The 25339-nt window shown below is 39.3% G+C and overlaps 1 protein-coding gene across 4 annotated transcripts in view; it reads right to left on the reverse strand.

Annotated features, from left to right (window-relative positions):
- LOC108232673 (A-kinase anchor protein 2) overlaps positions 1-25339 on the reverse strand; it is a 74795-nt gene that overhangs the window by 14529 nt on the left and 34927 nt on the right. For 3 of the 4 annotated variants that reach the window (XM_017410606.3, XM_017410605.3, XM_017410609.3), the window contains exons 7-9: positions 25166-25291; positions 23421-24251; positions 17819-17904 (exon numbers count right to left, since the gene is read on the reverse strand). In XM_017410606.3, the coding sequence (XP_017266095.1) occupies positions 17819-17904; positions 23421-24251; positions 25166-25291 (1043 nt within the window). The remainder of the gene's footprint in view (positions 1-17818; positions 17905-23420; positions 24252-25165; positions 25292-25339) is intronic. The other variant, XM_017410610.3, reaches the window with a different exon arrangement.

The following is a 25339-nucleotide window of genomic DNA, read 5'->3' on the forward strand; positions in this document are numbered from 1 at the left end:
CCGCAGGGTGTCTGGGCTCTCCCTTAGAGATAAGGTGAGAAGCTCGGTCATCCGGGAGGGACTCAGAGTAGAGCCGCTGCTCCTCCACGTCGAGAGGAGCCAGTTGAGGTGGCTCGGGCATCTGGTGAGGATGCCTCCTGGATGCCTCCCTGGTGAGGTGTTCCGTGCACGTCCAACCGGGAGAAGGCCCAGGGGAAGGCCCAGGACACACTGGAGGGACTATGTTTCTCGGCTGGGCTGGGAGCGCCTTGGGATTCCCCCGGAGGAGCTGGCCCAAGTGGCTGGGGAGAGGGAAGTCTGGGTCTCCCTGCTTAGGCTGCTGCCCCCGCGACCCAACCCCGGATAAGCGGAAGACAATGGATGGATGGATGGATGACTGAACCGAGCCATCAAGGTTAGTCCTGAACATGGGTTTTTCTGGCTTTGGACTTGTTACATTTTTGTTGAGAAAATTCTGAAGTGGTGTTTTTATGCGATGTGGTAGATTTCTGTTTTTTATTCAGATCCTTCACCTTGTGTTTTTATTGCTGCTAGCTCTCAAGCCTGTGTGTTAGCTAATAGGCTACCACTGATTCCTCTCAGGGGAAGTGGGTGGCAGCAAGGCTGAAGATGTCGTGTCCCATTCTTCCCAAGCCTCCTGTGGACTCGCCGTCTCAGGGAAGGATCCCCATCCCCCCTCCATTGTATCACACCCACGAGGCTTGGCTGACCCCAGCTCGTGCAGCCACTGCTGCACTATGGACCAGCAGATTTTAAAGTCCATGATGTGAACAAACATGAAGCTGCAAATCTGACCTGCTCAGACTTGGATAATAATAAATCTGTAACTGACCAGGTGCTACAGGACCATTATTGAGGAAGCTAAAATCCTCCGATGCTGGGCTTGTCAAGCAGTTGTTGCATTTTTACCTGATTTAGTACAGAGTATCTTTGATTGTTTTCCCCTAAATGATCGTATGTAAAGTGATTTAGTGTCCATCACTCATATAACAGCAAAAGGATCATTGGTTTGAATCTTATATTTCCTCTGACAAAAAACATTAATGCTAGATCGATTCAAAAAAGACCTGAAGAGTGCCATGTAATATTGTTTGTCTATGCTGTAATGGCAACCTGCTCCAGCTGTAGTCTTCCTATTGCTCACTGATAGCTAGGACAGGATACAGCCCCCACCTCCTAACCTGAACGGGACAAAACAGACACAGAAAATAATCATGGATGGACAGTGTGATGGCATTTTTAATGCAAATGATTTATTTGCACCAAATGCAAATAAATCAGATTGTCAATTTTGTATACAGTTAGTTTAGACATTTCCCTCACAACTACAAAATGAGATCAAGAGGAAATACGAAGACCTACAACATTGCAAAGGGACTATGAATGTCCCAGATTATAATGATGGAGATACTTTTAAAATTTGACCAGAAATTTTTTTATTTAAATATTTGTCAAGATGGCATTTGGAAATTATTCATCAATTCGTTTTCCGTAAGGACTTGATTGCTGCATGTAACAGCTAACATATGGCAAGAAGCAAGAAGCAAGAAGCTTAAAACAAAATACTCCAACACAAAGGGAATACTTTAACTGTTGGCATTATATATGTTACTTAGGTATAATTCCCCCCCCCCCAACTGAAATTTCTTTGTTTTTTTGCCTCACTCTCCTGCCTTCTGCCTGTCAACAAGTCAAATGATTTCTCCCTCAGTTAATCACATTAGTGACCATGTGAGAACAAGATGCTACTTCTATTTTCCCACTCACATTATTTGACCCATTGTATTTGCTGCACACGCATGTTTGGTCACATGCAGGAATGTGTACTTGTGTTAGGAGTGTGTGTGTCCAGCGGACAGTACAGAGGGGGAGGATATCCTGTTACTGCCTCAGGAAAACAGAGCTACAGTGCAGGAATGTTTCATATGCAACACACACACACACATAAAAGAGTGTGTACAGCTGTTCAGCGATGTGTCCAAGCCAAAGTGTGTTCTTTTTGTGTACAGCTACAGCAGGTGTGTATTCATGTGTATGTTTTTGACTCTTACTGAGGTGAACTGACATTCCAGGCATAGCTCACTGTCCTCAAGGCTCAGACTCTAGTTCTAGCGATGAGGGACATGATTAACCATTTTTGTGAAGTGAAAGAGCATCTGTGAGTCAATGGAAGTGTAAAAAGAAACCACGTGACTACAAACAAAAGTAAAACTCATCTCTTAACATTCTTTCGGAGGCCCAGATTATTTGGGAGGGGTGATAGTTGGTGTTAAAAGGGGTGGGACAGAGTGAATTCTGTGGAAATTCATATCAAGAATGGAACCCAAAGACAAGATATCACAATGTTCTGAATGTTCTTCTCCTTCCACGCCTGTCTCCATCCATCACATCTGGTACTGCTTAAGCTTGAACCATTACGCACAAACATTACAAACACACAGACACAAACACAGTGTCCAAACATACACACTAAGCTGGATGCCGGAGATGCAGCAGGGGCTGTGTGCTGGAAGATTTCCAACGCAACGAGAACATATTCAAATCCATTATGGCTGGAAATAAAACAGCATTTATTTGTCAGTTTTTGACTTTAGTATAACACTCAATTCAGCCAAAACCCATAAAGTGAAAGTATATGGATTTGTGTCTTCATGCAGACATATAAACACAAAGTACAAGCTCCAGTGTAACCCTGTACAGTTTGTGGTACTGGCTCTGTTTCTTAGATAAATACGATCCTGTGGAGTAACTGGATCCATCTCCAGGTTTAGCCTGGTCTTCTCATTTTCAAACAGCCTGGATTGTGAACCCAAGACAAATGGTGATGCCCTGTGGGTATTTATGATTTCAATTAGTCTCCCCTCAAGAAAACAATCATAAATCTCTGGGTTGGATAGATTCTTCCTCTTTTCCCCCCCTCTTACAGTATTCTACTTCACATCTGGCTTCTTTGGCTGAGGCTTCATGGCTTTTAAATTGCACAACATGTTGAGAAATTATTTCAGAGAGAGAGAGAGAAATCAAATAAACTTGAAATTTTAATCTCCTGCATGTGCCATTTTTTTTAGCAAATCCCATGGTGAATTCCATCCCAAAACATTAGAAACACTCACCTGCTGCTCTTACAAACATCAGTAGATTAATTTACTTCAGTGATATTTGTAGATCCATGCTGTAATCCGTTTGTAGCTTTACAATATTTTCTACAATTCCTGTGTCTTGCTTTCGGTTCAGTTTTGTCCCCTTGAGTCCAGCCCTCGCCTGTCCTGTAGTCCAGTTTAACAGGAGTGCCAGACTTTTCCCTGGCCAAGCCTTTTCCTCTTCTTCTTCTCCTCCTTTTCCTCCCCTCCCATCTCTTTCCTCTCCTCCACAAAGCCTCTCCTTTCTGAGTAACATTCCTGCCGGCTGCATGGAGGGCTGTGATGTCATGTACTAAATGTGTGCATGTGTGCGTTTGTCCAGATGCCCTCGTGCACAAAGATACCTTCTGTACGGTGGCCTCAAACACACACGCACATAACCAGAAAAACAAGCACTCTGAGCTTACTTCTTTCCTGTGTGTAGACCAAGCCTTCTCTTTCTGCAGCACATGCAACTTTCCCTTTAACCTTCAGTTTCTGTCATAACTGAGGAAAGAGGAAGAAAGAGGCAGGTGGGGCGGCGATGATGAAAAGACGATGACTGAAGAAACAGGAGCAGATGATAAGAGCAGAATGGTATTTTCTTCTGTCATCATCAGTATGAAACTGTTGACTCAGTCTCTTATGAGGGGTTAGACAGATTTACTGGCTGCATTTACCTTTTATTAAAAAAGTAATAAACCCTGCTGCCATCTTTTAGCCTTGAATCTTTTAAGCTTCAAAGTTTTTGATTATTAGTCAGTTTAGAGGTTATTTAAATGCTGATCTTGGTGCTCTTCTAGATGTTTGACCTCTTTAAGGAGATAAAACACAAACTGTATTCAAGGCATGGATTTATTACTGGTTTCAAGGTATGGCATTAAATAGTAAACAGCTCAGTGGCCTAGTGGTAGAGTGCCTTCCTTGAAACTGGGAGGCAGTGGGTTCAATCCCTGGCTGGGTCATATCAAAGACTGTAAAAATGGGATCCATTGCCACTTGCTTGACAGTCAGCAATAAGGGTTGGAATTGGGGGGGTTAAAAAAGTAATATTAATTACATTTTTGTTTTTAAATGAAAGCAAATCATGTGATGCATTTTTAAATTTTGATTTTAATACTGTGAAACTGTCGTATTGTTGCTCAAGATTATCATACCATCAGAATCTCATACTGGCCCACGTTTATGCAAAATAAATATTTACGATATCCTGACAGATTTAAACTCTTCACATCTCAGGATCGCTCTTAAGCTATTTATGTGTCTGCTGGTATTTTGTGTGAATGGATATGTGTTGGGTCATAGGATCTGTGTGCTAGAAACCAGAGCTGACACGAATCATGGTTCACTTTCTCTGCTCACAAACACCATGTCAAGACTTAAGGGAACTCGAAACACTTTCCTTAAATTTACAAGAGCCATTAGCAATATTGTGTTCACACTCGCCAGCTGCTAAATGATGGAGGGCAGCACAACAAGCAACATAGTTCAAGGGATAGTTCAAATCTTTTGAAGTGAGGTTCTGTGGAAAAGTATGAACAATTAATATCTTACCTGTTGCAGCTAGCTCTTTGATTAACCTCAGTTTGAAGAAATTGTTTAATTCTAACTGGACTGATAAGCTAATGGCCAATTATAGCCAGGCCAGGACCAAAATGGACCAAAGCTGCCATCTTGCAAATACCAACAGAACCCTAGCTGTGAAATTGATAGCAATGTAAAGGTTTATAAAATATCATTTGCATGAACCACAATGACATTTTTCATATTGAATTTGCTTTAAAACAGCAGCAATCTATTTTAAGCTGGGCTGTACTTAGACTAGCCATTAGCTCATCAATCTGGTTAAAATTACACTATTTTTTCCAAACAGAGCTCATTCAAAGAGCTATTTACAACAAGTAAGATATTGATTGTTCATACCATTTTTACCTTTCCACAGATCCCCAATTCAAAAGATATGAACTATCACTTAATGTCAAGATTATCTTTTAAAATACAAACAATAAAATAATAATTAATGTTTGATAAAATGTCACTATATAGTTTATTATAATACATCTGGCTGTTGTTCTATTTTTACTCAAGCAAGCCTCTCTGAAAACTGAACCTGATGTTACACCACTGAAACAGCCATCAGCAGATGTTGAAAGCACAACTACTGTTCATGTTCTCAGTTTGGTCCCTCAAACCTTTTTTTAATGAGGAAAAATATAAACATTAAAAAAAACAAACTTCAAAGCATAGGCCCATACTGCAGGACTTCTCTTTTATCAATCAAAACCACAGAACATCTGTCTTAACCTTTGGCTCAATGAGCACAACATCAGTGGAGTGTGTGGAGAACAACATGGTGGTCCAGGAGTCAGAAAGGTTATTCTATAGAAAATGGCAACCTGAAAAAGTATACATGTGCCCATTTGCAACTATATGTCTCAAAGAGTGGCAAGCAGCAGCTAACTCTCAATTTGAGCTAAATCACAACAATGTTCTAGTTCAGTGAAAGGTTTAAAACTTATACAAATTTGCCCTTTTTAGGATCCTTGATTGAAATGACATGCATAAGCTCTTGGTGAGCTCACAAGCTAAAACAAATAATATGATGAAAAGAAATTGGTCGCAGATAATTGGGACACTAACCCAATTATTGCTTATACACTCGGGAGTTTAAATCCAGCATGAGTTGCCATGCAGAAACAGGGCTGCTGATTTACTTAGGGATAAGTGAATTACAGCAGGATGAGTTCAATAATGGACAGACTGGAAGATAAAAGACAAAAATAAATAACAATAAATCTGCAAATAGAGGAAGTCACTGGGTTCCTCATCTGCCTGAATCTACTGTATGTGTGAACACATGCATGTGGGTCAACTCTGAGTCAATAAAGAGTAGCGCCCTGAGCACTCTTATCAAATGAAAATTGATTGTCACTGATGGGAAAAAGACAATAAATGACATCTGACTACTGCAGCATATCAGAAAAAGAACACTTTTTTACCACAACCATAAAAAAAGCAGTTTGGTGGAAGTTGTGGTTTTGCTGCATGTGAAAACAAAAAATTACATGACAATTTACTTGAACAGTCAGAAGTCATACAATGAAGCAGCATAAACAGCTTAGTGAGATAAGTTCAGGCTGGACTTTCGGTCTTCAGTGTCATAAAGCTAATTCTCTTCTTCTCATCATAGGTGCTACCTCATGGCAACTTCTACTGGAAAGCTAATGTGCTCTGTAGGAGGTTTCATGTAAAATTACTGCCTCTTGACTAATAAATGATTTCAAAATAAATAAATAAAATTAGACTGTGTCTATTGTAGCTTTCACTTAGAAACATCTTTAAGAAAAGCCTAAAAACAGAAAAATTACTTCACACCTTGTTCCCGTTGACTTTAAATATTTTGGAATTACCATAGAGGAATTGTCTTTATCAAAATAATTTGTGAGTGATAAAAGATTCTCTTGTCATTTTCAGAGCATCAGAGATAATGAACATGCGAACTGCATCAATACTTCTGCCATCAACAAGAAAAGTGTTGTCTAATTAAACTTAGCAAACTATTACTGAGGTTTGTTATTTGTTTGTTTACTAAATGACATAAAAATGAACTGATGCTGAACTGAAAATAACCCCCCTGACTAGTTTGAATCCTTTTATGTTGAACTGTTGGGTAAAATGTTATTAACCCATGTTGTCCTCTACATAAACAGAGTGGATCTCAAACAAATTTAACTTTGAGAAAACAAGGATTTCTCCAGGGCTATAAAAACTAATTGGCAACACTGCCACATTCAACATCCTGCAGTCTGAAGTTCTTTTACAAACAGTCTTGCTGGACTATACAATCACAAAGTAAAAAATGGGTGGTAAATATTGTTTTGAGAAACAAAACTTAAAAATTGCTGCAATAAGTAAAGGAAATTACCAATTGGATAAAAGCCTATCAGAACTCACAGGTCATCCAAACAGGAAACCAGGAAGCTCTGCTCACTTGTGTCTGAGGAAACGGCCCTCAACACAGGAAACAAACCAATAATCAGAGGCCACCTGGACAAAAACACAGACACAGACCGCTAGGAACATGTAGGGAAGTTTACCACAATTGATATTTGGCAAACAAATAAATCTGAAATGAAACAACGCGGCACTGGTGGCTGAATGTCTTTTAGCAGCTCTGAAACAATATCCATAAACCCATCAGTCACAAAAGTAAACACTTCACAGCCAAGATGTACAGCAGAAATAAAGCTATGACAATCAAGAACAACCAGTAGAAAACGAATATCTACTGTGTATTTTTAACCAGCGACATCCAGACATGAGCACAAAGTTGGCAAATCACGGTAGTGTGAATATGATAAATAAGGCAATTCTCACCTACCCACTGCCAGAGAGCATGAAACAACAACCAGACTGAAATCATGTCAAGGTCCCTTTGGAGGTTTGAGTGCTAAAGAGGAATGTCCAACATGTCTGGGCTCATAGCGAAACCATTTGTGTCCTTTTCGAAACGTCTCACGACACCAGTCACACACAGTCCCGACCCCCTCGGACCCCTTCATGGAGCAACAACAAAGGGCCCTGCAGGAGCTTCAATGCATTTCTCTGGGCAGAATACTAATGCTGCACTCCACACACACAGACACCTCCCCACACAGAGACACACACTTACAGACTCACAAATGAGGGCTCTTGAGCAGAAAAGGTCTGTAGTCGCAGAGTGTGACTAGTTGTATACACAAGCTCTCCAAACACAGAACAGATGGACAGATTGACACTTGCAGCAGATGTACAAGATGAACTGGGATTACATATGATCTGAGGTTTCCACTGAACAGCTGTGTGTTGTTATTTATGCAGGTAATGACTGTATTGCTTCAGTGTAGATTTATGTGGCTATAATAATGGGTCAAACTAAAAGCTAAACAAACTATACTTTACTGGGCCAGCTGCCAGATGAGTAGTTTGATGTTATGTTAATGTACCGTCAGTCATTGATGCAGAACTGTAAGCAGTGTTTAAGATCTTTAAGTAGAGTAGAGGTTACCCTGGTCACTAACAATGGAAACAGCCCCTTTGATTCCACTTATTTTATCCAACTGTGTTTCATGATATGCAAAACTGTAGTTTACAAAAAAGATGCAAGATGCTAAAAAAGTGTTCCAGTGAAAACCAAAAAAAGATTTAATGAAGAAACTATTAAATGCACTATAAAATAAAATAATGATATTCATTATATGATACATATTGTGCTGTTCACCCTAACACAACTATTTTGCAAAACATTATTTTGTTTCACTTGCACATCTAATTCACATATAAATGGTGTTTTCAGTAAAGAAGAAACAAAAAACAAAAACTTGGGTTTTTGGTATACCATTGTGTTTTTGACAAACAGAAATTTGGTCAAACTGTGACGTTATAGACTGTTTTACACACGCCCACAATTGCCTTACATATTAAATGTGCTACAACAACAATGAAGATGTTTTAAGGATTTTTTTCTGTCTGGCAAGATTTTTCCTGAAAGCACTGATGTGCCGAAAGTTTGTTTACTGCAAAAAAACCTGCAACTAAAGTAAAAAAAAAAAATCAAGCTAAAGTTTTGAAATCATTGCTTTCCATGCTCAGTATCTTCTTTGGATTGACCTGTCAATAATGTTGATGTCACCCCCACCTACTGGACATTTGTTTTGTTTTGCTGTTTTTGTTCTCTGAACTGAGATATACATTTTTTTCAAATGGATACAAATATGGCAGTTATAATAATAATAATAATAATAATTAAAAAAATTCCTGCAGTAGAGTAGTTTAGGCCTTAGCTAGATCACATTTTAGCTGCTGGATTTTAGCCAATCTTTTCTTGTGTCATTTCTCGTTGAAACGGAAACCAAATAACAAAACCTTCCCTACAACTTAGAAAACTATTTTGTTAAGCATCATCTTCCCAGAGTTTTCTCAGCCTTCATTACGTAACTGTTCATTTCTCCCCTGCAGCTAATCCAACAGCCCTACAGTGCATTCACAGAGTGATCACTCCCTTTGTTTCGTATCGAATTATCACATCACATCACACACACGCACACACACACACACGCACACACACAGAAACCAGACTGATAAGCAACACAAACAATGCTTCTTTCTCATCTATCACTACACCTTATTTCTACTTGCAAACCATAACTGAACCAACAAAACTGCCACGAAAGCTAATTTTCTTTCAAATCAGAGAGCTTTAGAAACTACAGGTTTGGTAAGATGGACAAAAATGATGAAAGAAACCAGGAAACACATGGCTGGCTGAACCAAAGATGTGATTTTATGCTTTTATGTTCCTGTATATGTCCATCTCTGTGAGACCTACTGTGTTTTTGTGTGAAGACAAAGCCACAGAGTATATATTTCTAATCCTCTCCCAGCACGAAGCAACCTGCTTTTATCCTGCAGGACACGGAGTTCAGAGACCACACAGTGAGGCTAGCTCAAAGCAAACTAAGTGATTTGTTTAGTTGAATTGAATCTAAATATCTTGTTCGAGAAGCCAACGTGAGCATTATGGACTTTAACTTGAACAACACTTACTAGAAAAGATAACCTGATGTTTTTTTTGTTTGTTTTGTTTTGTTTTTTGAATTATGAGACAGAGTACATTAACACTGTGATTCTTCTTCCACTAATAGCTTACAGCATTATCTAACTGCACCGCTTTAGCCTGTGAAAAGCAGCATGCTCATCACCAGTCTATTTCCGGAAACTAGCTCATTAGCTTGAAGTATTTAGTCAGAGGACAGAAGCTTCACAGGACAAAAACAGCCTGAGATAATCGACTTGTCTGAGCTCAACATTTACAGTGTTATCCTTTTATTTGAATCATACTATTTCACTTTTTCCAATCAGTGCAAATTTTCAGTTTTATTCAAAGAACATAATTAGTAATTTACATTTATCATTGCATTCAAAAATGGAATGTCTTCCTGCCGAGGGCTTGTGCACAAAATATGAGCAAGAAAAACTTCTTTAAACAGTTTTTTTCAAATGTCAAACAGTCAAATGTTTGTCTAACTCAATATTTTTAGACGTTGGGTAAAGGTCTGTACCACTGCTTGCTTTACCAGGTTTTCCTTTCACTTTAATTGCATTTCCCAAATTCCCTTCAACAATCTCAGAACAAGTAACATAAAAGCTAAAAATACTCAGATGCTAATTAGGGTAATGATGTTGGGGTGCTCTTTTGGTTTCTTAGTGAAATAACCAAAGTTCTACAAAGAATGTGTTTAAAACACTTGCTGTCCAACAGTGATGCTGTTCAGTGTTTGCCCTCCAGTTTCACCAATAAAAAAGCCCATTAATAATACAAATGAGTCACACAAGAGCAAAAAAGAGCAGCTGAGATCATTTGGCAAAGTCTTATGACTTCTTTAGAAGTACACTTGACTATTCTGCACATTGTAATATAACACTAAAGTGGTTCACAAGAGTTAAAATGCAACAGCAGGGGGTTCTGAGCAAGTATTTATGTGAGATGACTAAGAATGGGTTGGCCCCACATTTATCAGTGAGAGTGGGCCTTTTATTAGACTGGTAATGGAAAGGTAATTCGTAACTTTACACAACAGTCATTACACAGTATTTCGTCCAAATGTAATAATGACAGGCTCACTTACCTCATAAAGTCAGTATTTTACAGATGAAAGAATAGGGTTTGTGCTGAACATGCTTTTTTAATCTTGCTGCAAGACTTCAAAATCTCTCTGCCACACTCCAAATAAAATAATGGGATAGATATGCCATTTACCAAAAGGGACAGAAGCAAGATGACTAAACCTCACACGATGATTCAAACTAGGTTTAACAAGATATAAGAACAAAGGAAGCACTGAAAACTAAAACAGCCATCGAACTTTTTAAGTCAAATGTGAAATTTAACAAGAAACTTTCTATAGACTTCTATCACCTAAATATTGCAGTGTGTTGTAGAATGAAGCCCTGAAGTCGAGAAACCAAGAGAGAAATGTTTTTGATTTTGTTATAATCTAGCTGTTCGTAAAAGTGGCGAATGTTATGTCTAAACGCAGTTTTCTCAGATACTATGTTCTTTTCCCTGCATTTTTGAACTGCTTTTTCATTGTTTGTGTTTATGGCAAACATCATTTGTGCTAGCACGGAGTTTATGCCTAGCTTTGTTTTCAATGAATGGCCTCTGTTGCACAGTACAATAGTCAGTAGATGTTGTGGACGACGATGGATAGTGGAGGTTATGTAACCACGACCGTTAAATGGCAGAGTTGTGTTGTTGCATTTCCTGGATCCGTCAAATTCTCTTCCTCTTTGGAATACCAATATAAACATAGCAGACAAAATACTTTTCTAATGTAGTCTAATTTTCTAAGTGTAATAAAAAAAATTAGTCTATGAACTTGTTACATGCTTCAATCTGGCATTTATGACAGTTAAAACCATGATCATTTTACATTATTCTGAACAAGATCTGTGCTAAACTCTTTCCTGACCTTGAACAAGATCTAAAAAAACCAAGCCAGTAATGATTCCCATATCGTTGTTTCATGAAAACTAGAGGAAAAATGACTTCAAACATACTTATAGGAAATGTCAAAAGTATGGCGGGCTCAGAATGCATAAAACATTGAAATTTTTAAAGTTACGCATCACTGGTCATGACTGGTTCCAGAGGGGGGGAAAACTCTGCAGACAATGTTCATTCCTATACTGATATATTTGTATGCCATGAAAAATAGCTGAATAGAATAAAAACTTTTAAACGCAAAGTTTGTCTTATCAGGCAGTTAGATGCTAAATGGAATGCATCATTACATTCCTCCCTCTTCTACAACAAAATAATGGGTTTAATTTCCAAAAACCAGTTTCTTTCATTAACTTTCTGACATAGATATTTTAGGCATTTGTGAAAGTGTCCAACAAGTCTGTCCCCTCTTACCATTTCAAAGGGATGTCTTTGGGGATCTTATCTACTCCCAGAAGCAAAAATAGACAAAAGGTGTCATTCACAGCCTGAAGAACTACTTAAAATTAGCCACATTAGATATGAACAAACATAGGGGGGCTTTGTTTAAGCTGTGGGAAAATCATTTTGAAGTTCAGTCCAAGAGCTGGCCAAAGAGACTTTCATATGACTTGTTTTCCATGAAAAACACCCAAGTCACATGTCATGTTTTCCATTCATGTTATCCACTCATTGTCAGCTGATAGTAAGCACATTAAACATGAGAACCAAGATAAATATACTGTTGCACAAAGTGGAGTATCACTATTTTTCATCCTTTCAGAAGTTTATTAACATATCAACTACTTAAAGGCTATTGGACAGTTGATGTCAACAGGTTTGCTGTTTGAGGCGAAACAGACATCCTAACAGTTTGCACCACCTCTTTCTTTATCATGTTTTCCATAACCTCCAAATAACCCCATCATATGTACCTGCAGCACCTATTTCTCTCTTTAGCTCATTACATTGTCATTCAGTCTCATCCCATTTATTTGATATCATCTAGTTTTTACTTTCACCTTTGTTATACTTTTGGCAAGCTTCCACATCATTAATCACACAAATGTTACAAAACCTGTGATTGTGTGTGCATGCCTGTTGTCCTTGTGTGTGGATGCATTCTGGGAAGAAGGAAGAAGACATCAGCGATAACTTTGTTGTTCCTGTCAATGTTCTCACACACTCCACAGTGATGAAGGGGTGGGGACAGGAAATGTGATTCCCTCAGATGCAAACCATACAAAAGTCACACTAAAACACACCTACCGTCTCTGATGGATATTGAGTATGTGCTACTTGCCTCCTGTCACTGACTATCCAGCCCAGCTGAAGAGCTGGCTGGGATCTCTCTGCCCCTGGATCTTGTCAAGGTTTGGCAAAAGGTTTGTCTGAATTGGTAGATCGCTCCTGTGCTTCATTGCTTCTAGAGATAGCTGACGATTTCAAACGATGACCAAACAAAATGGTGAGCGAGGGGCATGAGCTTCTCTACACCGAGTCCAGGCAATTAAAACAGATTTAAACCTCAACCACAACCTTGTCATCAGCTTTAAATGTTATTGATAGTCTGAGCAGATTGTCATCAGCAACTTTGTGACAAAGCTATATTTGTTTTGGTACCTCAGACAGCCCCGTAAGTACCAGGAACTTGCCAGGTCCATTCTCAGTTAGCATGGGGTAGGGCTGCACAATATATCATAAATTTATCTTCATTGCAAAATCAGTGAGTGCAATGTCAATATTGGAAAAGACTGCAATAAATCACAGGCTGTTATATTTCAATATGCATCCTGATAATACATTTGGTCAATCCAACACACTCTCACTCTCTGGTCTAAATGTCCACACTTGGTTTAGATGATTGTGATGGCAAAAGAAAAAGTGAGAAATGAGGAAAAAGTGGGTTTATCCCAAATGATATTATCATCTCAGTATTAAACAAGAATATCACACATTGCAAGTTTTCTAACACTGTGCTGCCCTAATACAAGGTAACAAGTCACTTCATAAGGTATATTAGGTACCCAGTAAGTACCTGGCTACAGGATACATACCTGGTACTTACAAGGTATGTACATAGGGATATGTCCCAACTAAGTACCTGGTCTGTACTCTGTAAGTACCTGGTGCATGCACTGTAAGTACATACATGTACTGCTACTTTTGTTTTATAAGGATACAGTTCTACTGCATCAGCGGGATGCTTCTAACATATTTGAAAAGTGTTTCAATGATTGTTTCCTGTATAATGAATCTTATAAAACTATATGGAAAAAAAAATACTATTTTGAAGATGAGCTATTTTCATGCAGTCTGGATGTCATCTTTCTGTTCTTTCTTCCTCTTTCCAGGTGGCTGTGTTTGCAAGGTTCTGCGGTGGAAGCTGCAGCTAGCAAAAACAAACAAAAGCTGTCAAATGTGAGACTATCTTCACACCTGCAAGGATGTTCAGTCAGAGAAGAGCCTCTAAAGCCCCTATCATCCCCGTGGCGATAAACAGGTCAGCTGCATCCGGGCAAAATGTCAGCAATTTACCCATGCACTCAATGTATCAAGACAAATCAATGAGCGTGACTAAGCACAATGAGAAAACAAGGTCAAGTTGTTTATTCTTTGAGCTGCAAAAGTGAAAATATTCATTCCTATCAAAATTTTGTTTGAAATTAGGTTTCTCTGGACAATGAAAAGCAATCACATCCAAACACGTATATCATTAGCAAATACAACCCTGCAAGATATCCTTCACTGACCATGAGCAAATATTCAGAATCTCTTGTGAAAAAAATTCAAGTTGCTTGGCAACAGTTTCAAGCAAAGAAGTAAGGAAAAAAAAAAAAGAAAATTCACCACCAAAGAAATCAGTTGCAAACAAATGAGGTCTGGCTTTATGTGGTTTTTCCTCAAAGCATATGCCACTTCTCCCTCTGGTTTCATTCCCTACAACTACAGCGACAGTAATAACTGCTTCTACTTTCCATCTTTTCAAAATGGCAACGTGCGTTGAACGGTCAAACTGCCAATCGGTAGGTTATTTTTGATCGAGGCTGGGCTGAAACTGTCTACAGCAACTTGATCACAGAGTTTTTTTTATTTTTTCTCTTTAAATCTGGGATGTCTGACCCTCCAGAGGGAAGAGCAGAACTGGATGGTTGGCAGCCCGGTTCTTGGCTTTCTCATCCCACGTGTCAAAGTGTCCTTCAACGAGACAAAGAACCCCTCATTACCCCCAATCTGTTGATCGACGTGTGCGCTTTGGAAGAAAAAAAAAAAGAACTGCAGACTAGACTGATAGAACATGGTGTAAAAAGCATTTTGATTGAATAAGACAAGAAAAACACTGAATAAATGATCACATAAAAAGTAAACCTATAACGACCATGGTACAAAAAGAAGGGTAAAATGGACAACAACATAATATATATTTTGTGAGGATTAATACAAGAAGCAGCACCAACAAAGCTTTGTCTCACTCTCTACCAAATATTCAGTGTGTGGGGGGATGAAAAGCAGGTTAGGTCATTCCAATATCTGGGTTAAAGTGATGCAGAGGAGAAGGAGGGAGTCAGAGAGAGATGGAGACTACTGCAGCAAGCAGCAGTCTGGTCCACTGACCTCTTTTGGTGTCTTTTTTCAGGGGAAGAGGCTGCAGTGTCCTGTGTCTTCCGCACTTTAAGGCCAATCAAAGTAATTGTTTCCATTAGGCAGAAAAGTTTACCTTAAACCCAAACGGCCCAGCTCACACTCACTTACGCAAACGATACACTTTCACTGAATACCCTTTTCTTTTCCCAACTTGTGCGAAAATAAATGCGCGCTTCCGAAGCAAAAGCCGGATTTATGTGAATGCTGTTTACCTGCGAAGCGCTGATTTCCGTCGCTCCCTGAAGGCGACCAATTAACGGACTACTTTAAACTGCAGGGGAAACGCAAAATGCGTCTCATGTGTTCACTTGGTTTCTCCTTCGTGTTCTCTTCCTCCACGTTCACGTCGATGAGAGCAGCAAGAACCAGCGACGGGACGAAACGGACCGAAGCCGTGAGGAGGTCCCGGCAGCAGGAACGGTGTCAGCAGCTTCGAACTGCGGTGACATTGAGCTCCTTTTGACGCGCCAGCTTTTCCAAGCGGCAGCTCCCCCCTCCTCCTACTACTGTTTTTTCTTTTCTTTTCTTTTCTTTTCCTCCTCTCTCTCTCTCTCTCTCTCTCTCTCTCTCTCTCTCTCTCTCTCTCTCTCTATCTCTCTCTCTCTTTCAAGGCACGCGCGCTGAATAATGCAGGGGCTCGCGAGGTCCCGGGAGTGTGTTCTGTCCCTTTCCAGAGACAATCAAAGAGCGAGGCGGCCGCGTGCGCTGCAGCCGAACACAATGAGGCCGAGCCGCGCGGATCAGGTTACCGCCGTCCTGCTGCCCTTCATTCATCCATTCATTCATTTGTTGAGCGGCTGAATGACCGATGTGACTGCAGCTTCAGTACCCCCACCACCCCGCCTCTCTTCCTTTTCTAAACTTCAATATTTACACAAAGCTGGGGGAGGAGGAAACTTACTTTCATAAATATTTTTAGCCGACTTATAAACAAAACATTAAAGGGGGAAGGCGATAATATTTTGGTCCTTGTGTTTGCGAGTTTGCCTGTTAGCAAAATATCACATGAACCACAAGATAGATTGTAATAAAACTTAAAAAAATAATAAAATAAAATAATTTAGTTAATTGACTGCTGAGGATAGGCACCAGCGCCATGTGACCCGAAATGGAGAAGCAGATAAAGAAAATGGATGGATGGATGGGTGGAATTTAGTTAATTCTGCAGATATTGACCTAAAATTTTGTGTAGTAGCTGAGACTGATCCCCAAACACATAGGTCAAGTGCTAAAAAACTGCTCAAGATCTGTTTAAAATTTTGCCATTACCTATTTGACAGTCAGCAAAGTATCTCATGAACCTTAACGGATTTGGATGAGACCTTCAGGAAATAATTAACTACAACCGATTCAGTTTTGGAACCAAAACAGTGTAAGATGGCCACCGCAGCCAAATGACCTCCAAAAACATTAAAAACCAGCTATGACTCAGTCAGTTTTACAGATATTGAGCTTCATTTTGTGTGGTAGTAGCAGACAGTCATTCCCATGATATACTCTGAGCACTAACACATCTGGCAAGATCTCACAGTCTTGCATTGAGATAACCAAAACAGCCATAATGCCATCCCTTCTCAGCATAAGATGATTTCAGTTTTAACCGTTGGAATGAAAGAAATCTAGACCTTTAATTTCTTCAAGTTTCAAATCCCCAATAGTTTGGGATCATCTTAGTCCTAGTTTTGTTTTTTGACACGCCAGATGTTTTCAGTGGGTGACAGGTCTGACATGCAGCCCGGCCTGTTTTGCACCTGGGTTCTTTTACTACAAAGTCATGCGGCTGTGTTATGTGCAGACTGTGGCTTGTCTTTGTCTGCCTGATACAGACAAAGCTTCCCCGGACAAAAGCTGCTATAGGGATGGCAGCATATGCTGTTCTAAAACCTGGATGAATCTTTTAGCAGATGCATATTTTACCCATCTGATCTGCATTAATGTACCCTGTTACATCTTAGAAACTCATCCTGCACAGAACCCAAATAGATTTTGTAATTTAAAGGAAACACATTTACAACTTTTGATCATTGCTGCCATATAAAAAAAAAGTTTTTTTTTCCACTGAGCAGCCTGAATGTCACGCACCCAGTCAGCTCCCAGCAGTAACAGAAGAAAACTCATCATGTCACACATTTTTCTGACTGAGAACACACAGTCCCAACATCATCGCAGCACATATGGTTGTCCTCTTCTTTCCGTGATTTGTGCTTCTTTGCTGAACTTTTCCATTGAGGTAAAAGAAAATTGGACAGGAACTTTATCAAAATTATACCAGTCTGACGCACACAAAGCACACAGATTTGGTGAACAGAAGCCCAAAAACTGAATAATTGGTATTGTGGCTTTGGAAACCTGTAATTTAGTTTGTCCCAGCAGACATTTCAAGTGTTGCTCTTTAGCATTTATAGTTTGTGTTAAATTAAGCTATCAGATTAAAAAAAAATGAATACACCATGCAAAGATAATTTTCCTGCTCCTAATTTCACTCTGAAACCCTTGAATTTGCTGCCACCCATTAACATATGTTACTCACCATGGCTGTGTGAGGATGTCTGCTTGGAACAGGAGCCTCACAGATGTCTGTTGTTGTCATGGTAACACCTGGAGTTTGGCTGTAGCCTGTGATCAAGAAAAAAAACAAAAACTTATTTAATCATTGGCATTGTCTGAATTCTTCAGTTATATTTATTTGTACTACTGAAGAATTTATTTTGCATATATCAAGTTGAAATGATCATAGATTTGACAAGAATTTGACTTTTTATAGTGTGAAAAGCATTAATGAGTGACACTGTTGGTAACTTAGTGGGTTGCTAAAAGAAAACTTTGTAATTTAAATAAACTGGATTCCAGATAATAAAAGGATCTGTATAATTAGTGCTTGGATGTATCAAAACTCTGACTGTGGAAAAGGGTCGATAACAGTTACCAAGTTTGAAATTTGTTCAGATAACTTCAACTTAAATAAAGAAAATCAAATATTTGTGGCAGTGGATTCAGGTGTGTAAATTCACAACTAATCGCAATATTCAATAAGTAAAAAAAAAGAGTGGTGAAAGTGTTTCAGGTTTTCATCTGCTTTTAGAAAAACAAAATCAAATGCTGAGTGCTATGCTTTCCAAAGATTAGAAAGACAGGCTAATATAAGCAAGAGATTCAGAAACCAGGTTCTGACAGTACAATAACACACTTCCATCAAGACAACTGCTTTTACTTTGAAGTCAGTGGTTGTTTTATTCATACAATGTCAGGCCTTTTTCTTCACGTTATGTAATCATGGGCTACTAAACTGCAAGAGTCTTTTATATACAGACACAGATTTCTGCTGCAAAGCTGCAATTGTTATTGTCAGAATGTTTTTAAAGTGTGTAAATAAAACCTGTTATAACAGATTTTTAAACATGCAAACTTTTAAAACTTGTGTCATTGGCATCAAATTCTGCTTTTGTTTAAAATTTTAAAACGTGAAATGATTCCAGGCACATGTTTTATCATTCTGTTGGGTGTGTTCGTATTAGAGTATCCAATAAGACAGCAGGCTGAAGATAAGTCAATTAGTGTTTATTATTGCAGAATACACACCCATCCTGTGTGCTGACAGAAGGAGAAAATGAAGAGTGTGTGTAGAGTTTCCAGAGGCTGATCCTCAGCATGATTATTGAACTTATCACCTTCTTTTATAATTGCCAAAATTTTGAGTGCATTGGTGTTTTGGCCCCAGATCTAATATCTTTAGCCAAAAACACTTTTTTATTCATAGACGAGGGTGACCTGTGCTGGTGATAAACATTATTATAAACATGTTGTGCTGAGGAATCGTTATATTATACTGAACAATAGCCACGCAATGTGATGTTTTTACAAATATCTGTGTCCATCTCAGTGAATTATCATTCTTTTGAAAAAAGAGAGTAGGGCTTAAAAATATTCTGCTAGCTTTTAAAACAACAAACTCATATTTACTAGGGAAAATAATAAAGCCTTCTTTTACCTTTCAGTGCCTTAAACATTTAACTGTTTACATAGGATTTATTTCTTTTAAAGGGAAAATATGGATAACTTGATGCTTGGAACTACATTCAAAGTGAGCTTTCAATAAACTGTGGGACAGAAAAGAATGTGGTGACTCACTTTGAGCCTCAGGGCTAAATCACAAATTGACAGGCATTTGCTATTGTAAATTGAAATTCATATAAAAATTAAATGATTTAAATGAAATGATTTCTTTTTTTATGATTTTAAAAAACTGACATCAGATCCAGCCACTAAAAAATCTTATCAATCATCCTCTACTTCAAACAGAACTCAAAAACAAGAACATTAGTTTTTTTTAATATGTTCATTAATTTGTAGTTAGTTTATGAACTGCTACCAATGACTATTTCAGTGTGGACATTTATGCTATAAACTGATTAAAAACTGTCTCATCCACAATATAGTGCATCTATAATTAATGAGTACACATTGTCCATATACAACATAATATATCTGCTTTTTGACCCTTCTATGTAAGCCTTTCAATTCAAATGCAACATTTGTACAATATTTGTACTCCTCAAACAATGTCTACCACTTGTCCTACCAGTTCAATATTTTTTGCCACTCATTTCGTATTGCACACGCATATTATGAGTCCCCACAGGAATGTTGCAGTAATATTAAAGCAATTTTTCACAAGTAGTGGTGAGTTCCTCTGAAAGGGAGTAAGTCTTGCATTGCATCAGCATTCTTAGGCTGAAAGTACATTTTATCTCTACTTGTAATTTAGATTTTGGACCGTTTTACAATGCTGCTGGAGGTCAGGACGTTCCTTTACAACATTCACGTTTTTATATCAGTTACATCTAATTTCTTGACTTGAACTAAGCTCACAAATGGAGCACTGAATTGTTTCCTGCATACTTTCATCCATCTCAGTTCAGTCTTTTCTTAACATTTCAAGCTTTTCTTGTAGAGTGTCATATTTACATCTAGATATGTAAAGACGTATTTGCTGTCCAATTATTGCGTTCTATCATAAAATGGAATATAGGAAAATGTAACCATTGAAAAGGCAAAATCCGTGCTTTGTTAGTGGCAGTGGGTATCATGATAGCTGGGTGCAGTAAGGACAGCTTGTGATCTCTTTGTCAGCAGCCGTGAAAAAAAAAAAAAGTGAATGTTAGAGACAGATGGAAAGAACAACAAGCAGGAGACAGCAGGCGGGCACTGGAGAAACTCAGCTTTATTGACCAAAGAGAGAGAGAGGTTACAAATGTCAGAGCAGAGAGAGGGGAAGAGAGGATGTGACAGAGTGAGGGTGAAGTACACAGACAGGTGTGAGCAATAGAAAATGGCTCCTTTTTATTTATTTGTTTCAACAGTCCATAAAATTTTGAGGGCAGGCAGAGAGGAAAACAGAGACTCCTACAGAAACAGAGGTGTACTGCAGGTGTGGCAGTGGGGCTGGTAAACTCAACAAATCTGTTCTTCATATCCTTGCATTACATCAAAAACATACACAAAAATCTCAAAAAAGGAAACTGGATTGGCCTTATTGTATTCCCACACTTCTCAGGTTTTTGAGACTGTGATCGAATGTTTTTCCTCTGTTGCTTGTTTTGTGTGGACTAACCCACTGGAAACACTAAACTATATTCTGCAGAATGCAAACTCCTGTTTAAATTCCGCAGACTTCAAAATATGCAAAAGAATAAATATTTTATGCCCAATTTGAGTAAAAGAAAAAAATAATAAAATGATGATGTTTGTCCTCAGCCTACACAGCCATACAGTTTATTTGTCACAAATAAAACCAATTATCTCAAGTGCTTTTTGAAACAACAGTGGAATCTAAAGGGTGGGACGATTGAGAATTGTTATGTGAGGTTAATTGTGAGATCATACACAGCAAAGCGGGGTGAGAGACTTAAAATATGAAAATCCTGTTTGTGCGCTCACACAGTTTATGGCTTTATGCCATTGTTGAACATTTCTAGTGCTCTAAACTATATATGAGTGAAAAATAAATTGATCAATAAATAAAATATTGGTGATAGTCACATTTGTTATCTAAAAAAGAAACCAGATCCTGGCAGTCCTGTTCCTTGACCAATCACAAAGCCCACTGGACTGATTGACAGTTGCAGTGACCAATCACACTAAACCATGTAACGTCACCTCAAAAATGACTAGACTAACCTTTAAAAGTGGTTTACAGTTTCTGCAGTGACAGCACAGTTTGTCATTTTGGACATAGTCATCAATAAAAATATCTTTTCCCAAGAGACCACTCAGTGTTGATTTGTTAAAGATCAGGATCAATAAAGCAGTGCAACAAATGGCTCAGGCGAAAAAGCAGTTGGAGCTATCAAAAAGGTTATTGAGCATCTTAGCTCAGCCTGTCACCACTGGTAAAGAATAAACTAGCTAGATGTGAGTCAGTGTTTTAGAGTTCTATTGGTATTAGTTTGCATGTATTCATGATATAAATAAGTAATTGATCATTTAAATTACTTTTGTTAGGACCAAAGCCAGAGCTGACTGTGGAGGCATTTGGTAAACACCTCTAACTCTTCAAAAGTCCTCAAATAAAACTTGTGTTGGTCATCATCATTTTCTAGAATCCCATGAACATCAAATTAAATGGTCTTCCCAGATGACTCGCTATCATTCAACAGAACAATGTCAATTCCTGTACAGTAAATGCACGAGGACATCCAGTACTTCATCATTGGTAATATTCTTGTAAACAAGGGCCTGGATGTTGACTAAATCTGGCAGTGTTTTCAGTCCCTGTGTATTTGTAAAATACAAGAAGGGATCTCTGGTGGAGTTTTGAAGCAATAAAGTAAATGTAAGAGAATAGCCTACAGCACTTAATTAAAAAACCTATTTGAACCCAACTGTCATAAAATTGTCTTTTTTGTAATAGTGCTTGTTAAGCTTCACATCTGTGCCCAGGTTGTTTGCAGTAACACGTTTGTTGTTTCCAATGGTGTAGAAATGTGTTCCCACGCCACAGAGTGCATTTGTTAAGCTGCCGTTTTCATCCTGTGCTCTTTAATAATTAGACACACTGGAAAAGTTGGCTGTTTTGCTCCTACTTGCTGCCAAGTGGTGATCCAGGGCTTCTTATTGGCTGCTGAGTTAGAAAGTACTAGAATAAGAGGAAATGACCTCAGCAGTGGAATAGCTGGAGTTAATGGAGGAAACAGCAGCGAGAGACGAGAGAGAAAAAAATGATATAAAGAAAGTCGAAAACCCAGTTTCCCACAGTAACAAGCATTCCCACAACTCAAAACAAACAAAAACAAAAAAACAAATGGTCAGTCAAAAGCAAACTGAAATAAAAGCCTAATATATATAAATTTTAGTTATTTCTACATTTTGTTAGGACTATCTGTGACATAGAATGAACAGGCACGTAAAGAAACCAAGGCAACAAGTACCCACTTCTTTGCTCTCACCAGAGCGGCTCTGCACAAGAAGTGGGTTGTTCAAGTTCATACATTTGTTTATGTGACTGGTTTTGTGGGCATGTGTCAAACAGAAGGCAGAGGGTTAAAAAGTGACCAAACAGAATGAATATGAATAAGAACTAAGGCTCTATTTGAATGTTTTCTTGCTCACTAGAGGAGATAGTATGGTTGATTGTTAGAGCCAGCCATGAGGCTTGATAAAACAGTACAACAGTGTGATTGATTGTCCATAAAGCCTTGAGTACATAAAGTTTTGTAAGAACAAAATTTAAGCTTTTCTCTTTTTTTCCATCCAACCATAGTCTGATTTCTTTGTAATTATAGGAGCATGACAACAGCTCATTTTATGTAAATTTATGTTGATTTGAGGTTATGAAACGTACAGTGCTGTCTGAGAGGACAGCAGATGAAAAGGCAGAGAAAGTAAGAACAAAGGTGATAATGTGGCTGAGTGAAAAGTCAAACATGAGACAAGAGAGAGTGTAAGTGTGTGTATGTGTATGTGTATGTGTTTGTGCCAGTCATTCAGAATCCAGAGGAGAAGGAGGAAGCCAGGGCTTCTGTTAGTAATCATCCAGACACAGAGGAGAGGAGGGTGATAATAAAAGGTTGGAAGAGGGAGAAGATTCAGTCACATGAGGATGCAGCACTGGCAGCGTTTCCTCTTGTCTGTACCTGTGGCAGGTGTGAGGCCAGGCGGCGGGGCCGTGTTTACGTCTGGATTCGCAGGGGGTGACGATGCACTGTCGGGCTCTCGGCCGTCCGATGATAGTTCCGTACTGACAGCTTCAGATGTGGCCGGCCGCCCTGACACAAGGTCAGCCGCGGTGCCGTCAATAATGGAGATGTCAGTCACCGTCTTCTCCCTCAGAGATTTCTCGTCGTCCTCGTCGATGAGCACCACCTCGGCCTTCACGGTGCCGTCGAAGCCAAGCAGCCGTCTACTCTCGCTCATGTCTTCAATGTCCTGGTATCCGAGGAACACCATAGTGACAGGGTGCTCCATGCTGGCTTGGGGTGGGGAAGAGAGATCATTGCTCGGGTGGGCTGAGGAGCCCGGTTGGGATGTGATGGGAGCAGAAGAGGGCGGCATCATGCCCAGGCGGGTCTCCCTCTGGAGGGTGACTTGTGCTGGTGGACTAGAAGGGATAGATGGTGGGGCACAGGAAGGCGGGGACAGATCATCCATATCTGCTGGGGAAACGTAGGCCTGATGGGCAGCTGGGGTTACTGTCACCTGACTACTTCCACCGTCTCCTCCTCGTACCACAGGCCTGGCAGCTTGTTGGACAAGCTGGTCAACCTGTGCGGCGCTCCAGCCATTCTCAACAGTGGTGGTGGAGACACCCCCAGAGGAAGTAACTTCATAGACAACTTTTCTGCCGTCATCGTAGACTTTGACCCCTCGCGACGCTGCATCCAACGGGTTCACGCGGTTGGCTGACAGGATGCGCTGTTCACCAGTCTGCGGGTCGTGCTCCACGTTGATCTCCATGGCGAACATTGCTGTTAAGGAAGGGAAGTGAGGGGAAGCAGGGTGGACGGGGGTAAGGAGTGGGGTTTGAAGGAAGAGTTAAGGGGGAGTGAAAAGGGGTGATGGAAGGAAAAGATTCAGGTGGTGAAGCGTGAAGACAGGGAAACATTTTCTTTTAAAATCAAAGTGATATTTGAAATTAAACCTGAGTTTTATTATTAAAAATATTACAAGTGCAGTTAGTAAAAACAAAACAATTAACAAGTTTATCCAGAAATCTTGTAAGACCCAAAAGGTAAGACCTAAGGTCAGTCAGAGCTGCCCTCCCTTCTGAGCAAAATCTTTAAATTGTTATTATTATTATGTTTTCAGTAGTGTTGGTTTGTCCATCTGTTAGCAAGATTACTTAAAAAGTAATAAACAGATCTGAATAAAATTCTTAGGAAATGTTGAAGTTGTCACAAGACAATTACTTTTGACTACTAACTAGTTTTTAATTATTATTGAATTGGCAGAGTTCTGCGCTGTTCGAGTGCTTCTAGTTTCTGATGGAAAACAATCAAAAGAATAGCACCAATTCTCAATATGTGAAACATTTCAGGAGTAAAGGTACTACTGACATAAAACCCAGCAGTTTAAGCTCATTGTGATATATCAGTAAATTTACCTGATAACCCAAACCTTGATGCTTATGGGTTATTGCATATATGGATACTTACTAAATAGGAAAATCCATCTGGAACTTTACTTAAAAAAATTAATAACGTACTTAATACACGAATGAATTTGTACAACTGTGTATATGTTTGCTTGTCTGCTCTTTATGTGATATTGTCCTGGATAATATCCACCCTGGCTTCAACCCAAAATCTTTCTGCCCTCTCCTACACCCCCCGTCAATCTCCCTTCTCTCCCCTCCCTCCCCCCCCCCCTCTTCAGATCTTACCAGGTCTTGACATGGTGTGCTCTCCAGAGAGTGGTGGGCTGCTTCGGAACTGGGCGGCTGGATCGAGGTGGTTAGGATCGGGGTCCATGCAGTCCGAGAGAGGAGCAGACATTCGGCCAGTAACATCTAGTGAGCAGGAGCACAGAAGGGGAAATGATGCGTGGTCCGTTGGAT

Source organism: Kryptolebias marmoratus, linkage group LG14 (assembly GCF_001649575.2).
Source record: "Kryptolebias marmoratus isolate JLee-2015 linkage group LG14, ASM164957v2, whole genome shotgun sequence".
NCBI classification, from domain to species: domain Eukaryota; kingdom Metazoa; phylum Chordata; class Actinopteri; order Cyprinodontiformes; family Rivulidae; genus Kryptolebias; species Kryptolebias marmoratus.